We start from the raw sequence: 20,962 nt of genomic DNA, 5'->3' as shown, positions 1-20,962 counted from the left end.
ATTATTATCTCTGTAATAACTTGGTGGTCAGGAAACAAAATATTAAATGTTAATGTGGATCTGAATAAATGGGCATTTCCAGGAACTTTGTTTAACATTCTCTGCAGCGTTTTATTCAGATTAAATTCAATCCATTGGGGTAGCAGGGGTGCACATGCACGTGCAGGATTCCCACTCTCATGTGCAACATAATGCAAGTGACAGGTACACAGACGAAAGAGTGAAAGACAAGTTCTCATGTAAGAGCAAGAATTGCGTTGCATGCCACTCGCTGGTACATGCACAACTAGAGCTGAAACTATGAGGTCTGACTGTCTGTATGGACTCTAACAACTTTATGCATGCACAGGGCAAATAACACTGCAAATAGAGATGCACACAGCTATACAATGCAGCAATGGAGAAAAACACCAAGTTAGATATCTATTATTACTGTTATGAGAAGTTTTCATTATGAAACTGTAGCAGGACAAATTAGATTATGACAGTCTAGATAATTAATACTGTAAGTAATAATACTTAACACTGCTTTGACATGGAGAGAAGGTGTGGGTCTCTCATTAAACATCACATTATATTACTTTCAGTTCAACAATATGTTTTTACATACAGCTCTGGAAAAAATTAAGAGACCACTCCAAATTTTTCTTAAATCAGCATCTCTACGTGTATGGCAGCCATTCCATTCCAGTGTCTGTTGAATTCCAATACAGGCAGACCTGATTCTACTTAATGAGGTACTGATTACGTGGTATAATTCCAAGACACATGAGTTAAAACAAGTATCAAGAAAACTAGAAAGGAAGTGGCGCTCCAGCAACCGTGTTGAATATCTCCTAGACTGGAAGAATAGTGTTAAAGCATATAAGAAGGCCCTCCACAAAGCAAGAGCCGCCTACTATTCGAAACTAATAGAAGAGAATAAAAACAACCCCAGGTTTCTCTTCAGCACTGTAGCCAGGCTGACTGAGAGTCACACCTCCACCGAACCCAGTATTCCTCGACCCCTAAATAGCAATATCTTTATGAATTTCTTTAATGATAAAATTCTAACTATTAGAAATCAAATCAAACATCTCCTGCCCTCAATTGGCACTAATACCCCATCAAGAACAGAAAACTCAGAAACGGCCAAGAATCCTACCAATTATTTAGACAGCTTCTCTCTGATCACCCTTGATCAGCTGACCAAAATAATCTCATCTTCTAAACCAACAACTTGTATCTCAGACCCCATTCCTACAAAATTACTTAAAGAAATTCTGCCCCTAATTGACAGTTCATTACTGAACACAATACATCTGTCATTATCATCAGGATATGTACCACAGTCTTTTAAAATAGCTGTAATCAAACCCCTTCTCAAAAAACCCACCCTGGACCCAGAGGTTTTAGCCAACTACCGACTGATATCTAACCTCCCCTTCCTGTCTAAAATCCTAGAAAAAGTTGTAGCCAATCAGCTGTGTGAGCTTCTCCAGGAAAATAATATATATGAAGACTTTCAGTCGGGGTTTAGAGCCAATCACAGCACAGAGACAGCCTTGGCAAAAGTCACTAATGACCTTCTAATAGCTTCAGATCAGGGATTTGTGTCTGTCCTCGTTCTGTTAGATCTTAGTGCAGCATTTGACACAATTGACCATAACATTTTATTACAGAGACTAGAACAGTTAATTAGCATTAAAGGAACCGCCCTAAACTGGTTTAAATCCTATTTTTCTGATCGCTCCCAATTCGTGCAAATTAATGATGAGTCATCTGTGCGCACCAAAGTTAACCATGGTGTTCCACAGGGCTCTGTGCTCGGCCCAATTTTATTCTCATTATATATGCTTCCACTCGGAAACATTATCAGGACACACTCAGTAAATTTCCACTGCTATGCGGATGACACCCAGTTATACTTGTCAATAAAACCTGAACAAAGTAATCAAATAACTAAACTCCAAGCATGTCTGAAGGACATAAATACCTGGATGACCTGCAATTTTCTCTTATTAAACTCAGATAAGACAAAGGTTCTAATACTTGGCCCTAAACACCTTATCACATTATCTAACGATATAGCTGCGCTAGACGACATTGCCCTTGCTTCCAATGAAACAGTCAGGAACTTGGGAGTGATCTTCGATCCTGATTTATCCTTTAATTCACACTTAAAACAAATTTCTAGGACCGCCTTCTTTCACTTGCGTAATATCTCCAAAATCAGACATGTCCTTTCTCAAAAAGATGCAGAAAAACTAATCCACGCCTTTGTTACATCCAGACTGGATTATTGTAATTCCTTATTATCAGGCTCCAGCAGTAAGTCATTAAAGACTCTGCAGCTTGTCCAAAATGCCGGAGCATGTGTCCTGACAAGATCCAGGAAAAGAGACCACATTTCTCCTGTATTAGCTTCACTACACTGGCTTCCGGTTAAATCTAGAATAGAATTTAAAATTCTCCTCCTCACCTTCAAGGCCCTTAACAATATGGCACCATTATATCTTAAAGAGCTGTTAGTACCTTATCAACCCACTAGAGCACTGTGCTCCCAGAATTCAGGCTTACTTGTCATCCCTAAAGTCTCTAAAAGTAGAGTAGGAGTCAGAGCTTTCAGCTATCAAGCTCCTCTCCTGTGGAATCATCTCCCACTTTCAGTTCGGGAGGCAGACACCATCTGTACGTTTAAGAGTAGGCTTAAAACCTTCCTTTTTGATAAAGCTTATAGTTAGAGCTGGTCCAGGCTTGTCTTAGACCTGCTCTTAGTTATGCTGCTATAGGTCTAGAAGGTCGGGGGACACATGACACACGGAGCTTCTCTTTCCAGCTTCTCCTTCCTCTTCTCAATCGTTATCACATCAAAGTAATTCATATCCCATCAATACATGTTACTGACTTGACTTCTTCCCCGGAGTCCCTTTGCCTTATCGTCCGCAGATCCAGGGCCGCAGCTGTGGCCACATCATGGATTAGGATCTGTGGATCACGTATCAGAGATCGTAATGGTGGATCCAGTATGGCGGATTCTGCATCGTGCTGGCTGATCGTGATAATAAAGGCAGATCCTTTATCGTGTTGGCATCAGATACTGGTGGTGGACCACGACCGAGGTGGCAGCTGATGATGGATCCTAATGGCGGCAGTGGACAATGACTGTGGACTATAGTGGCATCCGATCTTGATGGTGGATCATGATCTTGCTGGCTGCTGACCATAGACTATGATTGCAGCAGGACTGCTCGATACATAGTATTTCTCCTCAGACACTTGACCATTAATGACATTCATCCACCAATTCACTGACCTTCAGTTATACTTCAAAATGTTTACCCTTATCAATGCTGCTAAAACCTTTATCTTTATGTTCTCCTTTACACTTGACATCTATTGCACTTCTGTCCGTCCTGGGAGAGGGATCCTCACATGTGGCTCTCTCTGAGGTTTCTACCTTCTTTTTACCCTGTTAAAAGGGTTTTTTAGTAGTTTTTCCTTACTCTTGTTGAGGGTTAAGGGCAGAGGAGGTCACACCATGTTAAAGCCCTATGAGACAAATTGTGATTTGTGAATATGGGCTATACAAATAAAATTTGATTGATTGATTGATTGATTAGGTGATGACCTGAACCAAATCTTATTTATTAAGTATAAAAACCAGTGCTGTGGTCATCACTATCCTCTTGCAATTGGACCAGCTGGATGGCAGAAACAGTGCTAGTAGTACCTCAAAGGTAATTGGAATAAAAAAAAAAGACTATTGACCATACCAAAAAAATGTAAAAAGAAAAGTTTTGAGTGAGGAAAAGAAGGGTTCAATTCTGGTTTTACTGGCAGAGGGATACAGTGAGCGTCAGGTTGCTTCCATCCTTAAAATTTCAAAGACGGCGGTTCATAAGAAAAAGGTCAAGCAGCAGACATTAGGGACAACAAAGCTACAGACCGGCAGAGGACGAAAACGACTCTCCACTCACCGGGATGACCGCCAACTCATTCGAATGTCACTCAACAACCGTAGGATGACATCAAGTGACCTCCAAAAAGAATGGCAAACGGCAGCTGGGGTGAAGTGTACGGCGAGGGGCAGGGCTGAAGTCGTGCAAAGCTAGAAAAAAGCCCTTCATCAACGAGAAGCAAAGAAGAGCCAGGCTGAGGTTTGCAAAAGACCATAAGGATTGGACCATAGAGGACTGGAGTAAGGTCATCTTCTCTGATGAGTCCAGTTTTCAGCTTTGCCCAACACCTGGTCATCTAATGGTTAGACGGAGACCTGGAGAGGCCTACAAGCCACAGTGTCTCGCACCTACTGTGAAATTTGGTGGAGGATCGGTGATGATCTGGGGGTGCTTCAGCAAGGCTGGAATTGGGCAGTCTTTGTGAAGGACGCATGAATCAAGCCAAGTACAAAGTTGTCCTGGAAGAAAACTTGCTTCCTTCTGCTCTGACAATGTTCCCCAACTATGAGGAGTGTTTTTTCCAGCAGGACAATGCTCCATGCCACACAGCCAGGTCAGTGAAGGTGTGGATGAAGGACCACCAGATCAGGACCCTGTCATGGCCAGCCCAATCTCCAGACTTGAATCCCATTGAAAAACCCTGGAATGTGATCAAGAGGAAGCTGGATGGTCACAAGCCATCAAACAAAGCCGAGCTGCTTGAATTTTTGCGCCAGGAGTGGCATAAAGTCCCCCAACAGCAATGTGGAAGACTGGTGGAGAGCATGCCAAGACGCATGAAAGCTGTGATTGTAAATCAAGGTTATTCCACCAAATATTGATTTCTGAACTCTTCCTAAGTTAAAACATTAGTATTGTGTTGTTTAAAAATGAATATGAACTTGTTTTCTTTGCATTATTTGAGATCTAAAAACACTGCATCTTTTTTGTTATTTTGACCAGTTGTTATTTTCTGCAAATAAATGCTCTAAATGACAATATTTTTATTTGGAGAAATGTTGTCAGTAGTTTATAGAATAAAACAAAAAATGTCCTTTTACTCAAACACATACCAATAAATAGCAAAACCAGAGAAACTGATCATTTTGAAGTGGTCTCTTAATTTTTTCCAGAGCTGTATAAGATATAAATATGGCCATATATTTCCTTGTATGAAAGTAGTCCTGTATAAATACCGGTACTATAGAGTATGAAGCCATGCATCGTCCACTCATGCAAATATTCCACAGTAAAACCACCTATTTAAACAAAAGGATGGATTCCGTCAACAGAAACGCTGGAGTGCTTTTATTTCGAAACACATACAGAAAGTGTTGCAAACATTTATGCTTGTGACATAAACTCAACACATGAACATTAAAACTCAGGTGAAAGATCATTTTCTCTGTTTATTCTGCTATGAAACACAATGTTTATCTCTCTATGACACTAACGTATTTACAACACTTCCCGAACCCGTTTCAAAGTAAAAGCACTCCAGCGTGTCACTTTCTGAAACCATTAATACGTTCTAAGGTTCTAACGGGGCTTTGATTGTTATCGACAGGCCGGAAAATGCACGTCTTCATACCGTAGAGTCCTGACATTTAGTTTAGTACATAATCTGACTTGTATTGAAGGAAATGCAGGAGATAAACCAGCTGCTCTGCCACCAGTAGCGGACACACAGCGTGTGTGAAAAACAGCTGATCTGCGGTGCAACGGCAGCCAGTGATTCCAGAGTTTCAGGGATCGACAGTGAAGACTGTCGAGATCGACCAATAGATCGCGATCGACGGGTTGGCGACCACTGGTCTAAAACAATGTTTATGTAAGACACAAAGTATTTAAAAAAAAACTTTGAGTAACCTCAGGAAATAAACAGAAAAGGGCAACAAAACAACAGATACTTTGGTGGAAATCTGAAAAATGGTGTGTGCAAATGAGCAGGACAGCAATATGAAATCAGTAAAAAATTTGAATTACGATCAGCATTTAAATTTAAATCAGTGATTAATATATATCTAGACATTGGCAGCAAGACTGTAATGATGACATGCCAAACCTAAACAACACTCTGTACTATCTGTGTGAAGACTGCACCATCTGTGTGAAGACTGAGAAGAAAATAGGAACGTCAACTGAAAGGCGAAAGCAAGCTTCAGCAGCAAAGTAGGGAGGAATATTTAGTGTCAGACCAATCGAACACTTGGTCATTTTTTAAACAACTCTCAAGTAGCCTTTTCTTCTGCCACATAGTATTCTTGAGTAATTAGGTGTGGACAAAAGTTCACTTATTTGCAAGGAAAGTGCTGATGGTAGTCCTCAGAGATAAAAATCAATTAATAATAACAACCCTGGGGCAACAGTAAATCACCCTGGGTATTTAACAGCACACAAAGGAGACCATCACAGCCATTGTCTGCTCTGTGTTTGATGGAATCTCTCTGTGATGATTTCATGTATCAGCTTCCAGGCTGAAAACCAACGCAAGAGTTTTCTCATTATCTGTAGCATGATTCAAGAGTTAAGGATCCTCTGACAAGAGAAAATATGTCAATAAAATACTGTGCTACATCGTTATCAATGGATGTGAACACAGCACATCTGTACTTCTTGTAGAAAATACATGTAACAATATACATTATAAAATATATATAGAATCATGCACACACTACCTGGCACAGTTACATTATAAAGGGGATGTGGCTTAATGTCTAGAAATACAAATGTAAGCACTTTTTTGAAAAATTAAATGCTGATTTACTGTTACAGTTGCATGAAGAGTTATCAAATCAATACAGCAATATTTACATCCAGTTTTGATTAGCTGTCATTAGCTAATACTCAAACCAAGCCAGTTAAAGGCCAATGTATGGCTTTCGCATCTGCAAGCCCACAAGGGTCTTTATGTCTGCAAAGGCCTGTGCATTTGCTAAAAATAATCTGGATGCCTGCTTGTTTCAAGATCCACAATGTATGAACCGCATACCACATCCTTGGCCCAATTCTTATTAAGAAGTACAGCTCTTCTTTCACGCTGTCATTATATAATCACCTTATTTTCTAGTTTGTTACTGTTTGTGTCTCCTGCTGGCTACATAGATAGAGATATTTGTTTTTTATTTCATGACCTACATTATAGACTCGCCTTTTTTAAAGAACAATAACGCACGTTGATATGGTCACACATAAATAAGTAGGAGTGGAGGGGAGATTATTTATTTCTATATTATATTATTTATATTTATATTGTCATCGTCATCATGACTTCATTTACCACATTATGGTAATTTAATGGTTGATGTAAATATTAATAAGTGATAGATTATGTACTATTTGTATCAAAAGTTAATGTCTTATTACACCTTTGAATATGATGTAATTTTTTGATTGCATAGTGATGTCATGATGACATCATTCCTTCCATATTATCATGACTAATGTTGTAAAGCTTTAGGTCGTGTACATACGAGATACCCGGAAAAATGCTTTATTAACAATGCATGAAATCCTATTCTGACTTCTTTCAGACTTCTTCATTCAGCACTTATCATTTGATAGCATATGATGTGGAATAACTTTGTAATGAGTATAAGCTTCAGATTGTCTCGATAGCTCGATCAGTTATGAATATAAAGTGTTTTGCGAACCATACTTTTGTTGACGACTAAGTTTAGTGAAAATCCATTTATGGATTGAGATTTTTGCACACACACACACACGCACACACACACACACACACACACACACACACACACACACACACACACACACACACACACACACAGACACTAACCTGCTTGCTAACACACATCACGGTAATAAGACTGACTTAAGTTATTTACTAAGTGGCTTTACAGCTGATTCCCACATCAGGATGAAATTCAAAAACTCAAAAACAACAATTACTGTTATTATTATCTGGTGCTGCAATTATGAATGACATCATTACATCTACAAATATTACTCCTATTATTTGCATATTAACAAGCAGTCACACAGAGCTTAAATATGACATTCCACAACTGTTCCTCGTCGCCCCCACATCTTTCCTCCCCTTTCCCATTATTCCCTGCTCACCCAAAACAGTTGAGGCAGATGTCCACCCAAATTGAGTCTGGTTCTGCTGGAGGTTTCTTCCAGTTAATGAGGGAGATTTTTCTCTCTGCACTCGCCAAAGTGCTGCTTATTGTGGAAACTATTGGGTTTCTCTATAATACTGTAAGGTCTCGACAAAACTAGGTAAGTGCATTGAGATTATGTATGTTATGATTTTGTGATGTGCAAATATAATTGAATCTAGCCAACCAAAAATCTACAATATTAAAGCAGCACAGTATATTTGACACATTTTACTAGAATGTCTGGCTAGCAAGCCCACCGTCTTTGACAGTGATGTTTCAAGAAACATTGATTGGGATATTTGAAGCAGTCCACTCTCATCACAGTTGTCAAAGGCTAACAGTGGAGATCTGCTTCGCACTGACAATGTCTCCCTACACTAAGTCAAAAATCAATCTCTAATTGAGCGCTCTAACAACAATCTATACTGTCTCAAAACCCAAGTGACCACCCAACTCATTACTTCATCAAAGTGTGCTTTGCTACAGATTTCACAGTACACAGCTACTATAGTGAAATTGTAGTTTTGGGGATGTCTGAGTCTTAATTTTTTTGATGCAACAGCAGGCAGTAAAATATTTTATGCTCAAATACAGGCAAAGAGAATTTCTACTGCTGAAACCAAAGTTGTTAATCTGGGTAACATTTTAATAAATATGAAAATATGAGGAAGAAGCATGATAATTGCCAAAAAGTGCCAACAATTCAGGAAAATGTTACAAAAGCTCCATATGCTGAATTTAAACTTTTTTAAATGTTGTTATAGGTTTTGGTGTCAGTAGCTCATTGTTAGTGTAACCATATTCATCTGGTGATTTTTTTGTAAATGTTTGTCTCAATATTAACACAGTATATTTATATACAAGCTTTATCATTTAGTTATAATACCCAGTAGCTTCTCAGGTTGCTGTTTTAAAAATGCATGTGTGGGATAGTTATTTATGTATCGTTAAATCTTTTGATGGAAATTCAGGCTGTATTGGATATTGTGGATGAATGAATGGATGTGAAGGTGAGGATGAAGATGGATGAAGAATGTTTCCGTTAGGCTGGTCTGGGAGGATATGAAGATATGGAGACTTAGTGTGAGGGTTTCGTCTCAGTCTTAATTAATTTAATGGTGTTTTTGTGTAGTATACTACTCAATAACATGGAAACATCCATCCATCAATTATCTATACCGCTTATCCTTTGAGGGTCACGTGGGGCTGGAGCAAATCCCACCTTGAGTGAGAGGAGAGGTACACCCTAGACAGATCCAAATTAACTCAAGGTGCACTTTTGTACTTGTCTTTGTACTATGGGAGGAAGCTAGAGTACCTGGAGAAACCCCAGGGAGAGCATGCAAACTCCACACAGAAAGGCAACAGCCGGCAGTCAGGTTCGAATCCAGAACCTTCTTGTACTTAACACTTAAATGGCAACTTTAATTGCTTAAATTGCACATTAAACCAAATAACACAATTTGTTGTGGTTAAACATGGAAATAATTGTTCATTTTAACTAAAAACAATACAAATTACTCATAATGCTTGTTTTGACAATTCAGTTGATGTCATAGAATAGTCAGTTTCATTGTATTGAAAGTCAGACAGGCAGGTGAGGACACTGTGTAAAGAACAAGAAAATCTGAATAACAAAACATGACACTGTAACCTAAAATATCCAGTCACCTGGCTGCACCTTTTATCATCTGCTGGTGGGCTAACTTCCTCACAATATGCAAGGGTCTGAAAACGGATCTACTCCTCCAATAAATGTGAGAAGCACTTAAATGCTGTTATTAATCTTGTTCTTTATCTTCTAAAGTGGAATAACTTACCCCGTTTCTGCATGAAACTGAAAAGGTCATCTAGAAACTCTTTGCGCTTTTCATCATCATCCAAGTCATACAACTGAAAAAGAAAGAAAGGACCAATGAATGATTTATTTAACATTTTCTTCAAAGAAATTCAACATCGTTCATCAGTGAAGTTTGGGGAGTTTGGGGAGTTTCCTGAGTGCGGTTATTTAGGATTATGACCATAGACCGTATATAAAATTTGACGATAATCTCCACTTCCTCCCAGAAATTAGGGACGAAATATTCCAGATGTAAATGGTGTCATCTGGATGTCATTTGAAGCCAGAGTCTATGCAATAGAAGGGATGAAGCCACAGTAGTAATGGTCTGCCGATACATATGCTCTACCAATCACGAGACAGTCTCAGCTATAAATCATGATATTTCGGTCGATTTTTATGATATCAAATAAATATTTAAAACAAAAATTGAACAATTAGACATATATCTGTGTGATAAAACCTACCTAAACTCACAGAACCCATCATTGAGAACAAATTATTTGAGGTATATTTTGACTTCTTAGTTTGGTTGATGATTGATCTGCCATGTCATCCATATTTATATACAGTCTATGATTGTGACCATAAACTTTCATCACCGATGTATAAAAGCTGCTGCTAATGATGATTAACCTACTGTTGACAGTGGTCTGAATTACTGGCTGTTATTGTGCGCAAGTAAGAGCAATCCGGCTATTCTGTTTGTTAACTCATTAGGTACATCCATCCTAAATAAGCTAAATCTGGAAATGCTGTTTTTACAGTTTATTATGATTAACAACTTATACCACATTATATCTTATAACATCATTTTCAAAAATGAATTGGCTTTGCCAATTGATGTGTCTTGGGGGGGTAGAGTGAGATGTTCTCTAACCAAAAGGTTGGCGGTTCGATCTCCATCAGTCAAAGAATAATAAAACTACATCAGATGTAATTGTACAGAAACTTTAATAGTTAGGGTGTTTGAAAACCTGTATGATAGCTCAACAGTGAAACTGAGAGGAAGATATAGAATTAGGCTATTTCAGTTTATTTGCTGAGGGAATTTAGTTTGTTTTTGTTGATCAAATTAGTGAATTGCCAGTGGAGGGACACTGCTTCAGAAACAGATGTGGTTCGGGGACTTCTATTCTCAGCACACTGTAGAGATGCATGGTTTGATCCATAACCTGCAGCTTCTGTAACTTATACATAACTTACAGCATATCTTACAACCAACATTGCCTGCAATAATGATACAGTTTACCTTCTCATACACACACAGCCATTTTGTGTCATGTTCCATGTGCCATGCATTCACGCTCTGAATGTCAATATATTTGACCACTCAGATGGAGCCCTGCTGCCCTTGATAATAAATTAAAGGGGACATTGTATGCCCATTTAACCACAAGTTGATATGGTTCCTTGGGGTCTTAATGAAATGTCTGTAACATACTTTGGTCAAAATACCACAAGGATCATTTAAAACAGCACCCTTTTTACCCTGTATAAAACAGCCCTCCACAGAGTGACCTGTTTTGAGTGCCTGTTCCTTTAAATGCTAATGAGCCAGCTCCCCCCTCCCCCCCATGATTTTAAACGATATAAATTACATATTTTATATGATATAAATTATCAAATATGCATCCCATACTTTGTATTCCCCTTCTGTTGTCCTGGAGTTTTAATTTTCCCAATCACATAATTAAATGTCCCCCTCTGCCCCCCCACTACAAGCACACAAGCAGACAGACAGAGAGAGAAAGAGAAGGGTGGGGGGGGGGGGCTATGAAGACCATCATTTACCCCCGAACCCCGACATTCAACGGGGACAACAACAAGCGGAGAAAGCAGAATCGCGGGCTGACCTTATATATACAGTCTATGGGGCTGACCAGCGCGGAGAAATGCTCGTCCCGTGTGAACAGCCAGGCGGCTGCGCGCTTGGGAACGGCGCTGCGCTGCCTCGCAGCGGCGCTGCGTCCGGTGTATGCCAGATACCCACATTAACGTGTAGAAGCACTAACAAAGTGGAATTTGCATGCTATGTCCCCTTTAAAGATATTCAGATCATTGTCGGAAGAAGAGAACAGAGAAAGAACGGAGGATTGCGAGGCGGCTCCGTCAAATCTTGCTCAACCTCCTCCCGACTATATTCTACTGTGGAAACTTGTAATGATCACGTTTGCCTCGCTCTTTTATAGTATTTATATAGTTTAAATGTTGATATGTTTGAAATGACGCCACAATATCAACACTGATCATCCCATAATGATCGAGACTTTTCTTAATGATTTAAATCTTTTTTCACAACAGCATGTGCATTCATCAGGCATCCCGCTCGCTCCCCCTCTCTCTTTCTCTCTCTCTCTCTCTCTCACGCACACTCACTTGAAATAAGGAAAGATTATATTATTATTACCAGTAGTGGCTGGTTAATACAGGGCACTGGGGCGCCACCCCCTCCAACATTCTGAGACAAAAAAGCCTGTATAAAAATGTTGAATATAATTAAGTTAAGAAAATAATATTTTACCAGTACAATGCTCCTGCTTGCCCATAAACACATGAGAGCTTTCAACATAAGATGTTTTATAACCAGCCGTGGTGTACTAGAATTTTGTCGGGAGGCAGCACGGAATTTGAGGGAGCCTGCCACCTAGCAAAGCTCTATGCAGGAAAAACCATGCAAAATTGGGTGCGCTTCACTTCCAATGCTTACTTATTATCAGTCTAACTGTGATTTGCATAACAATAATGGAGTGGAGATCTTAGTGCATTGAGCTCTTTTGATCACACTGCAGGCACACTGTTTATTTTAAGAACAATCTACATGTAAAGACTGAAAAACAGAACATCTCCTTGTTTCCATCTTGCCTGTTGCCCTTAGTATGTTTTAGTAACACTAGTTTCCTTATTGGCATATCCATTATGCTCCTCATTCTGCCTTATTCACTGGAGCAGAGGCAGAGTCAAAGAAGCTTTTAAATGAGCTTGTCCAGCCACATAGAGCTGATGGAAATATGTTAGTGGCAATGTTCACTTTCAATAAGGCTCACAGCCATGTTAACAGGCCCAATTAATCAATACTGAGAGACAGAGGAATGACCTTTTGAATCAGTTGGGCCCTATGGATGAGGCCCCTGAGATAATAACTGATCATTTAGAAGTATATTAGCTGTCACAAATATTAAAGGACCAGTGCAGGTCAGCACTCAGAAGGAAACTGTAGGGGGGGTTGGGGGTTTGTTAAGGGGAAGGTTCTAGAGGGTGTTTTTGTGGGGGAAGGGGGAGTTGTGAGCGCACTATGAGTGCTGCACATCAGGCGGTCTGTGGTGGAGGGAATATCGAAAGGTAAAGAAACAGCAAGTGGTTTCAAAAATGTTAAGTGCACAAATGCACTGCAGATGACAATACCACTGGATCAATTGTGAGGCCCTTTGAGTGCAAAGGCACATATGCAGAGACAATGATAAACATGTGCCAACAGAGGCAACTATAAGGACACTAAGAGAGCACATACCTCCACAAAGGCCCAACAGTCCCCTAATGAAACTACATTTAAATTAACTTTTTTTATTTGGATCTGCACCACATGGCACACACTAATGAACTGCTTTTAGACCTGCACTGAACTCTGGATAATCTCATGACATTATACGGAGGGGCTGTATGTGAGCATGAAAATGTCCATGTCAGAGACTCCGGAGCCTCCCCCCCTCCCTCCCCAAATCAGGATAATGTGAAACTAGTAAAGAAAGGCTGTAAAGAAAGCAGCCCCCTAAAGATGCCTGAATTTTATCATCAAAATCCATGAATTGTTTTCTAAAAAATCAACATAAATGTTACAAAACGTCCTATCTTGCACTGTTAAAGAAAGTGAAAAAATATTCTTAGATCCACTCCCTGATCCACATCTGTACCAAAGATAATAATCAATAATGTAATTATAATAACTAATGGTTTGTTCTGTGATCCATACTGCGTCCTTCCACAAAGTTTCATCGAAATCCATTCCAAAATGAGGGTTGAAGTCTCATCAAGAGGGAATCATGTATGTCTGTATTGATTTTGGTGATCCTACACAGGGGTGGAGTTATTAATTATCATTAAAATTATGTTTAAATATATTTTTCAAAAAAGGGAGAGTTGTGGTCTGACCAAGAAGAGACAATTTATATGTGTATTATATTATTTGCATTGTTGCATGTTTGATCGGATTTCTCCTCGTTTTGAAAATAAAGATGTAGCTGGTTGTGTACATTACTTTGATTGGATGAGGCTTTGGTTGTGTGGACATTTTGTTGATCCGAAAAGTCAGAATCTATAAATATGTTTTCAACTTTACAGCAGTCAACTAACTCCTGTACTATCAATACTTTCTGGTGAGAATGAGACATTTTCTTTGTGTGTACGCAATACTTTTTCTCGTGCATACTTGTGTGTGTGTTTGAGAGAGAGAGAGAGAGAGAGAGAGAGAGAGAGAGAGAGAGAGAGAGAGAGAGAGAGAGAGAAGAAATTTGCTGTGGTGTGTTAGTGCAAGCATAAATATAAAAATGTGGGGTCTCCCAACCACAGCCAGACACCAAGCAGTTGCTACTAAACATTATTTATTTCAGTTCAGCAGAACAAACATAAATTCACTCAACTTAAAATGTCCAAGACAAAACCCTATCCATTGGCTTGGTTCGGCTCAGCCCTTGTCTCTTCAGACTGTGTGTGCAGGTGCGTTTCTCTCCCTCTTGGTAGCTTTTTTCTTCTGCCTTTTAAACCTGAGGAGTAATCAGCTAACAGCCATCAGCTGTGCTGATTACTACACTGGGAGTAAAATAAATACCAGGAGGTGCTCTCAACAGGAGTCAACATCAAAGCCGACGAGGGACCAGGAACAGGGGCTGGAGGCGCTGGCTTCAAACCGACATGGGACCAGGAACATCGAGACAGTGACTTCTTATAAGTACCTGGGTGTTCACCTAAACGATAAACTAGATTGGACTGATTATGCCAGTGCACTCTTTAAGAAGGAACAGAGAAGACTGTATCTGCTCAGGAGACTGAGGTCTTTTGGAGTGCAGGGGGTGCTCCTGAAGACCTTTTAAGACTCTTTGGTGGCATCGGCCATGTTCTTTTGAGTGGTCTGCTAGGGCAGCATCATTTTAACTGCTGACAGGAAGAGACTGGATAGACTCATTAGGAGCCAGCTCGGTCCTAGGATACCCTCTTGACCTAGTGGAGGTGGAAGGACAGAGGAGGATGATGGTGAAGCTGTCTTCTCTGATAGACAACCAGTCCCACCCCCTGCAGGACACCATCACAGCACTGGGCAGCTCCTTCAGCGACAGACTGATTCAAGTGTCTGAAGGAGAGGTATCGCAAGTTGTTCCTTCTTGCAGTTGTCAGACTGTACAACCAGCTCGGCTCCGAGTAGAACTACATGCACCCATTGGACTTCACTTTAACTCTGGTTTAACTCTCTTAACTGTGCAATGTTAATTCTGTCTTTGCAATACAATGGTTAATGTGCAATCTATTCACTGTATACCTGTATATTCAGTACTGCATGTCACTTATTTGACAAATCTGAAATCCTCATCATCGGCCCAAAATCAATCACCACCTCCTGCCACAATTTCTCCCTCCCAATCGACGGCTCCACTGTTCCCGCATCCACACACATCCGTAACCTCGGTGTCATATTCGACCCAACCCTCTCCTTTGAACACCACGTCAACCACATAAAAAAAACAGCCTTTTTCTACTTAAAAAACATTTCCCAAATATGCCCCTCCCTCTCATCCACGCCTTCATCACCTCACTACTCGACTATTGCAATAGCATCCTTTACGGCACATCTACCAAATTCATAAACAAATTACAACACGTCCAAAACTCAGCTGCCCGTCTGCTCACCCACTCCCGCACCAGAGACCACATCAACCCTGTCCTTTAGAACCTTCACTGGCTCCCCATTCAACAAAGAATACAATTTAAAATTCTCCTCATCACATACAAAACCCTCCACAACCTCGCCCCCTCTTACCTCTCTGACACAATCCCACCCGCAACCTCAGATCCACCAACACTTACCTTCTCACCCCTCTTACCCTGTCCAAGCAACGAACCTGGGGGGACAGGGCCTTCTCCATCGCTGCCCCCTCCCTCTGGAACTCTTTCCCCCAACACCTCAGACATTCTCCCTCACTCATCTCCTTAAAAAATGGACTCAAAACTCACCTTTTTAAATCTGCTTTTAATCTATGATTTATTTATGTATTATAATTGTTTTTAATGTAAAATGACTGTCTTTTAACTGCTATAATGTAACCTTATTGTTATTGTTTTTATTGTCACTATTTTTACCATGTTAAGTGACTTTGAGTACCTTTTAAAAGTGCTATACAAATGTATTATTATTATTACTTAATGATGCCTATTTTTTACTCTTGCTGCTGTAATATTGCAAATTTCCCCATTGTGGGACTAATCATGGATTATCTTATCTTATGTTCATCAATCAATAACATTTTATTTGTATAGCCCATATTCACAAATCATAATTTGTCTCATAGGTCCCTCTCCCAGGACGGACAGAAGTGCAATTGATGCCACGTGTAATGGAGAACATCAGAAAGATAAGGGTATTTACAGCATTGGTTAGAATAAACAATTTGCAGCATAATGGAAGGTAAATGAATTGGTGAATTATTGTCAGTATCTGAGTAGACATATTGTATATCAAGCAGTCTTGTTGTAATAATATTCCACGATCAGGATCCACCATCACGATCGGATGCCACAAAAGTCCACAATCATGATCCACTGATCAGGCCATCAGGATCCACCATCAGCTGCCACCTTGATCGTGGTCCACCACCACTATCAGATGCCAACACAATACAGGATCCGCCATTATTATCACAATCAGCCAGCAAGATACAGGATCTGCGATCTTTGAGGTGAGTGGAAAGCTGCACCTTTCAGCTCCTCTCGGAGGGTTGCGTTGAGTTGAGGAATCGAAAAGAGGAGTTGGACAAGCCAGACTTCTCCCCTCGGAGGGATTCGTAGAAAGAGGAATCGAGGAAGAGCGGTGTGCTCCTCTCAGAGAGGTGCATGGAAAGAGGAATCGGAAAGAGGCTGGACACCCTTCTCTCAAGGGTGGCGTAAAAAGAGAATGAAGAGAGGGAGACCTGGCCTTATATTGGCTTGGTGACCTCATAGGTCATGGGGCCCAGAGTGATCAATAGTAGTTTAAACTTGTGTCCCCGGTCGGTTTTCACACCTCTGTGGGACGTTGAGGCACCCTGGGAGACGGAGTTCTGGAGGCTCTGGTTTTCTCCAGAACAAAGGACATGCAGCCTTAGGCTTTTGACTACACATGTAGGACGAACTGTAGTTCCCAAATACCAGGTCCGTACAAAGGCAAAGGGACTCCGGGGAAGAAGTCAAGTCAGTAACATGTATTGATGAGATATTAATTTCTTTGATGTGATCAGGATTGAGAAGAGGAAGGAGAAGCTGGAAAGAGAAGCTCTGTGTGTCATGTGTCCCCCGACATTCTAGACCTATAGCAGCATAACCAAGAGCAGGTCTAAGGCAAGCCTGGACCGGCTCTAACTATAAGCTTTATCAAAAAGGAAGGTTTTAAGCCGACTCTTAAATGTACAGATGGTGTCTGCCTCCCGAACTGAAAGTGGGAGATGATTCCATAGGAGAGGAGCTTGATAGCTGAAAGCTCTGGCTCCTACTCTACTTTTAGAAACTTTAGGGACGACAAGTAAGCCTGAATTCTGGGAGCGCAGTGCTCTAGTGGGTTGATAAGGTACTATCAACTCTTTAAGGTATAATGGTGCCATATTATTAAGGGCCTTGAAGGTGAGGAGGATACTTTTTAATTCTATTCTAGATTTAACCAGAAGCCAGTGTAGCGAAGCTAATACTGGAGAAATGTGCTCTCTTTTCTTAGTTCTTGTCAGGACACGTGCTGCAGCACTTTGGACAAGCTGCAGAGTCTTTAACGACTTACTGCTGGAGCCTGATAATAAGGAATTACAATAATCAAGTCGGGATGTAACAAAGGCGTGGATTAGTTTTTCTGCATCTTTTTGAGAAACGACATGTCTGATTTTTGAGATATTACGCAAGTGGAAGAAGGCGGTCCTAGAAATTTGTTTTTTGTTCAGATTTTATTGACAAGTATAACTGGGTGTCATCCGCATAGCAGTGGAAATTTACCGAGTGTGTCCTGATAATGTTTCCTAGTGGAAGCATATATAATGAGAATAAAATTGCGAGCACCCGACCGGTTAACTTTGGTGCGCACAGATGACTCATCATTAATTTGCACGAATTGGAATCGATCTGAAAAATATGATTTAAACCAGTTTAGGGCGGTTCCTTTAATGCTAATTAACTGTTCTAGTCTCTGTAATAAAATTTGATAGTCAATAGTGTAAAATGCTGCACTAAGATCTAACAGAACGAGGACAAACACAAACCCTTGATCTGAAGCTATTAGAAGGTCATTAGTGACTTTTGCCAAGGCTGTCTCTGTGCTGTGATTCGCTCTAAACCCCGACTGAAAGTCTTCATATACATCACTTTCCTGGAGAAACTCACACAGCTGATTGGCTACAACCATTTCAAGGATTTTAGACAGGAAGGGGAGGTTGGATATCGGTCTGTAATTGGCTAAAACCTCCGGGTACAGGGTGGATTTTTTGAGAAGGGGTTTGATTACAGCTAGTTTAAAGGACTGTGGTACATATCCTGATGATAATGACAGATTGATTGTGTTCAGTAACGTACTATCAATCAGGGGCAGAATTTCTTTATGTAATTTTGTAGGAATGGGATCTAAGATACAAGTTGTTGGTTTAGAACATGAGATTATTTTGGTCAGCTGATGAAGGGTGATCAGAGAGAAGCTGTCTAAATAATTGGTAAGATTCTCAGCTGATCTAAGCTATTAGTGCCAACTGAGGGCAGGAGATGGTTGATTTTATTTCTAATAGTTAGAATTTTATCATTAAAGAAGATCATAAAGATATTGCTATTTAGGGATCGAGGAATACTGGGTTCGGTGGAGGTGTGACTCACTGTCAGCCTGGCTACAGTGCTGAAGAGAAACCTGGGGTTGTTTTTATTTTCTTCTATTAATTTGGAGTAGTAGGCAGCTCTTGCTTTGTGGACGGCCTTCTTATATGCTTTAACACTATTCTTCCAGTCTAGGAGATTTTCAATACAGTTGTTGGAGCGCCACTTCCTTTCTAGTTTTCTTGACGCTTGTTTTAATTCATGTTTGTTGGAATTATACATGGGAGCTAATTTACTATGTTTTACTTACTTCTTTTTTAGAGGCGCTATTGAGTCAAATTTTAATTGTATTGAGTTAACATAGCTATGGACAATGACAGAATCTCAATGGAGCTAGGGTTTTTAAAGAATTCGTTGGTTATATCGATGGATAGTACGGGGTTAAATGTAATTGGAATTATTTCCTTAAATTTAGCTACAGCACTATCAGGTAGACATTTAGAAAAGGAGTATTTTATTAGTGGCATGTATTCTGATAATGAGAAATTAAAGGTTATAAAATTATGGTCTGATAGAATTATGTGGAAGTACTATTAGATGTTCAATTTTGACACCGTATGATAGTACAAGGTTGAGTGTGTGGTAACAACAATGAGTAGGTTGGTGTACACACTGACTGAAACCAATTGAGTCTAGTACTGAAATAAACGCTACACTAAGGCTATCATTATTATTGTCAACATGAATATTAAAGTCACCGACAACAATAACTGTATCTGTTTTTAGGACTAGGTCTGATATAAACTCAGGGAATTCCGTTAAAAATTCAGAATGAGCCCCAGGAGCACAGTAAACTACAGCAAATATGATTGGCTGTTGGGATTTCTTGGATGGGTGTGAAAGACTAACACCGGGTTCACATACAAAACCCTCCACAACCTCGCCCCCTCTTACCTCTCTGACCTCCTGCACCGACACAATCCCACCCGCAACCTCAGATCCACCAACACCTACCTTCTCACCCCTCTTACCCTGTCCAAGCAACGAACCTGGGGGGACAGGGCCTTCTCCATCGCTGCCCCCTCCCTCTGGAACTCTCTCCCCCAACACCTCAGAAGCGCCGCGCCATTCTCACACCGGACGCGCATTTCTCCACGCCGGTCAGCCCGCGATTCTGCTTTCTCCGCTGGTTGTTGTATACTCCGTTCAATGTAGGGGTTCGGGGGTAAATGATGATGGTCTTCATAGCCCCCCCACCCCTCTCTTTCTCTCTCTGTCTGTCTGCTTGTATTGGAGGGGCAGATGGGGAAATTTAATCATGTGGGTGAAAAAATCGGGGAAATTCAAACTCCAGGAGAACAGCAGGGAAATCCAAAGTATGGGATGCATATTTGATCATTTATATCATATATAATATGTCATTTATATCGTTTAAAATCGATTTTCAGTGTGTTTTCTGGCGCGATACGCTCGCGGCGAGCGAAAAAAATAGACAGAGACGCCGAAAGACTCGGCCAAAGTCTCGGGGAATGTGTGTATTTATATGACTGGGGGGAGTAGATTCATTTAGGCTGACATATTCATTGGGATGCAGCCAGGTCTCAGTGAGGGACAATAAATCAATTTTGTGATCTCAGACTAGTTACTCATATCAGATCTCAGACTCATTTACTGAAATAGCCTTCGATGATAGTGATCTTAAAAAGTTTAAAAGTCCACATTTAAAAGTCTTTGTTTGTTGTGTTGTTGCAGAGGTTGTGTTAATTTATTTTTTGTTTTTTGTGTGGGATTCTCCCTCTGTTAATTTAATGGGATGGGGTCAGACACAGTCTCTATGTGGTTGTGGTTGTGTGACTGATCCAGAGGGAGCGCAGAGAAGTGTGTAGCACTGCAGCTCTGCGTCCTGCTCCCAACTCTGGGTTGTCATTTTGGGTTTATAAACTGAGTTATATTCCTAGATAAGAGAGCTGCTCCATCCCAAGTGGGATGGACGCCGTCTCTCCTAACATGACGAGTTAATTCAGGGCCTGGGGATGATGGTGTCCAGGAAGTGG

General features: G+C 40.4%; 2 protein-coding genes across 3 annotated transcripts in view; both read right to left on the bottom strand.

Moving 5' to 3' along the window:
* zfr (zinc finger RNA binding protein) overlaps nucleotides 1-20,962 on the bottom strand; it is a 1,162,720-nt gene that overhangs the window by 608,673 nt on the left and 533,085 nt on the right. The window lies entirely within an intron of this gene.
* Nucleotides 1-20,962, bottom strand: part of arid3c (AT rich interactive domain 3C (BRIGHT-like)) — a 105,518-nt gene that overhangs the window by 17,074 nt on the left and 67,482 nt on the right. Inside the window, exon 3 of the mRNA XM_035165096.2 lies at nucleotides 9,868-9,940. Coding sequence (XP_035020987.1) covers nucleotides 9,868-9,940 — 73 coding nt within the window. The remainder of the gene's footprint in view (nucleotides 1-9,867; nucleotides 9,941-20,962) is intronic.

This window comes from Hippoglossus stenolepis, chromosome 9, assembly GCF_022539355.2.
Source record: "Hippoglossus stenolepis isolate QCI-W04-F060 chromosome 9, HSTE1.2, whole genome shotgun sequence".
Classification (NCBI taxonomy): Eukaryota; Metazoa; Chordata; class Actinopteri; order Pleuronectiformes; family Pleuronectidae; genus Hippoglossus; species Hippoglossus stenolepis.
The sequence above is the reverse complement of the archived record's forward strand: the minus strand, read 5'-3'. Positions and strand labels throughout refer to the sequence as shown.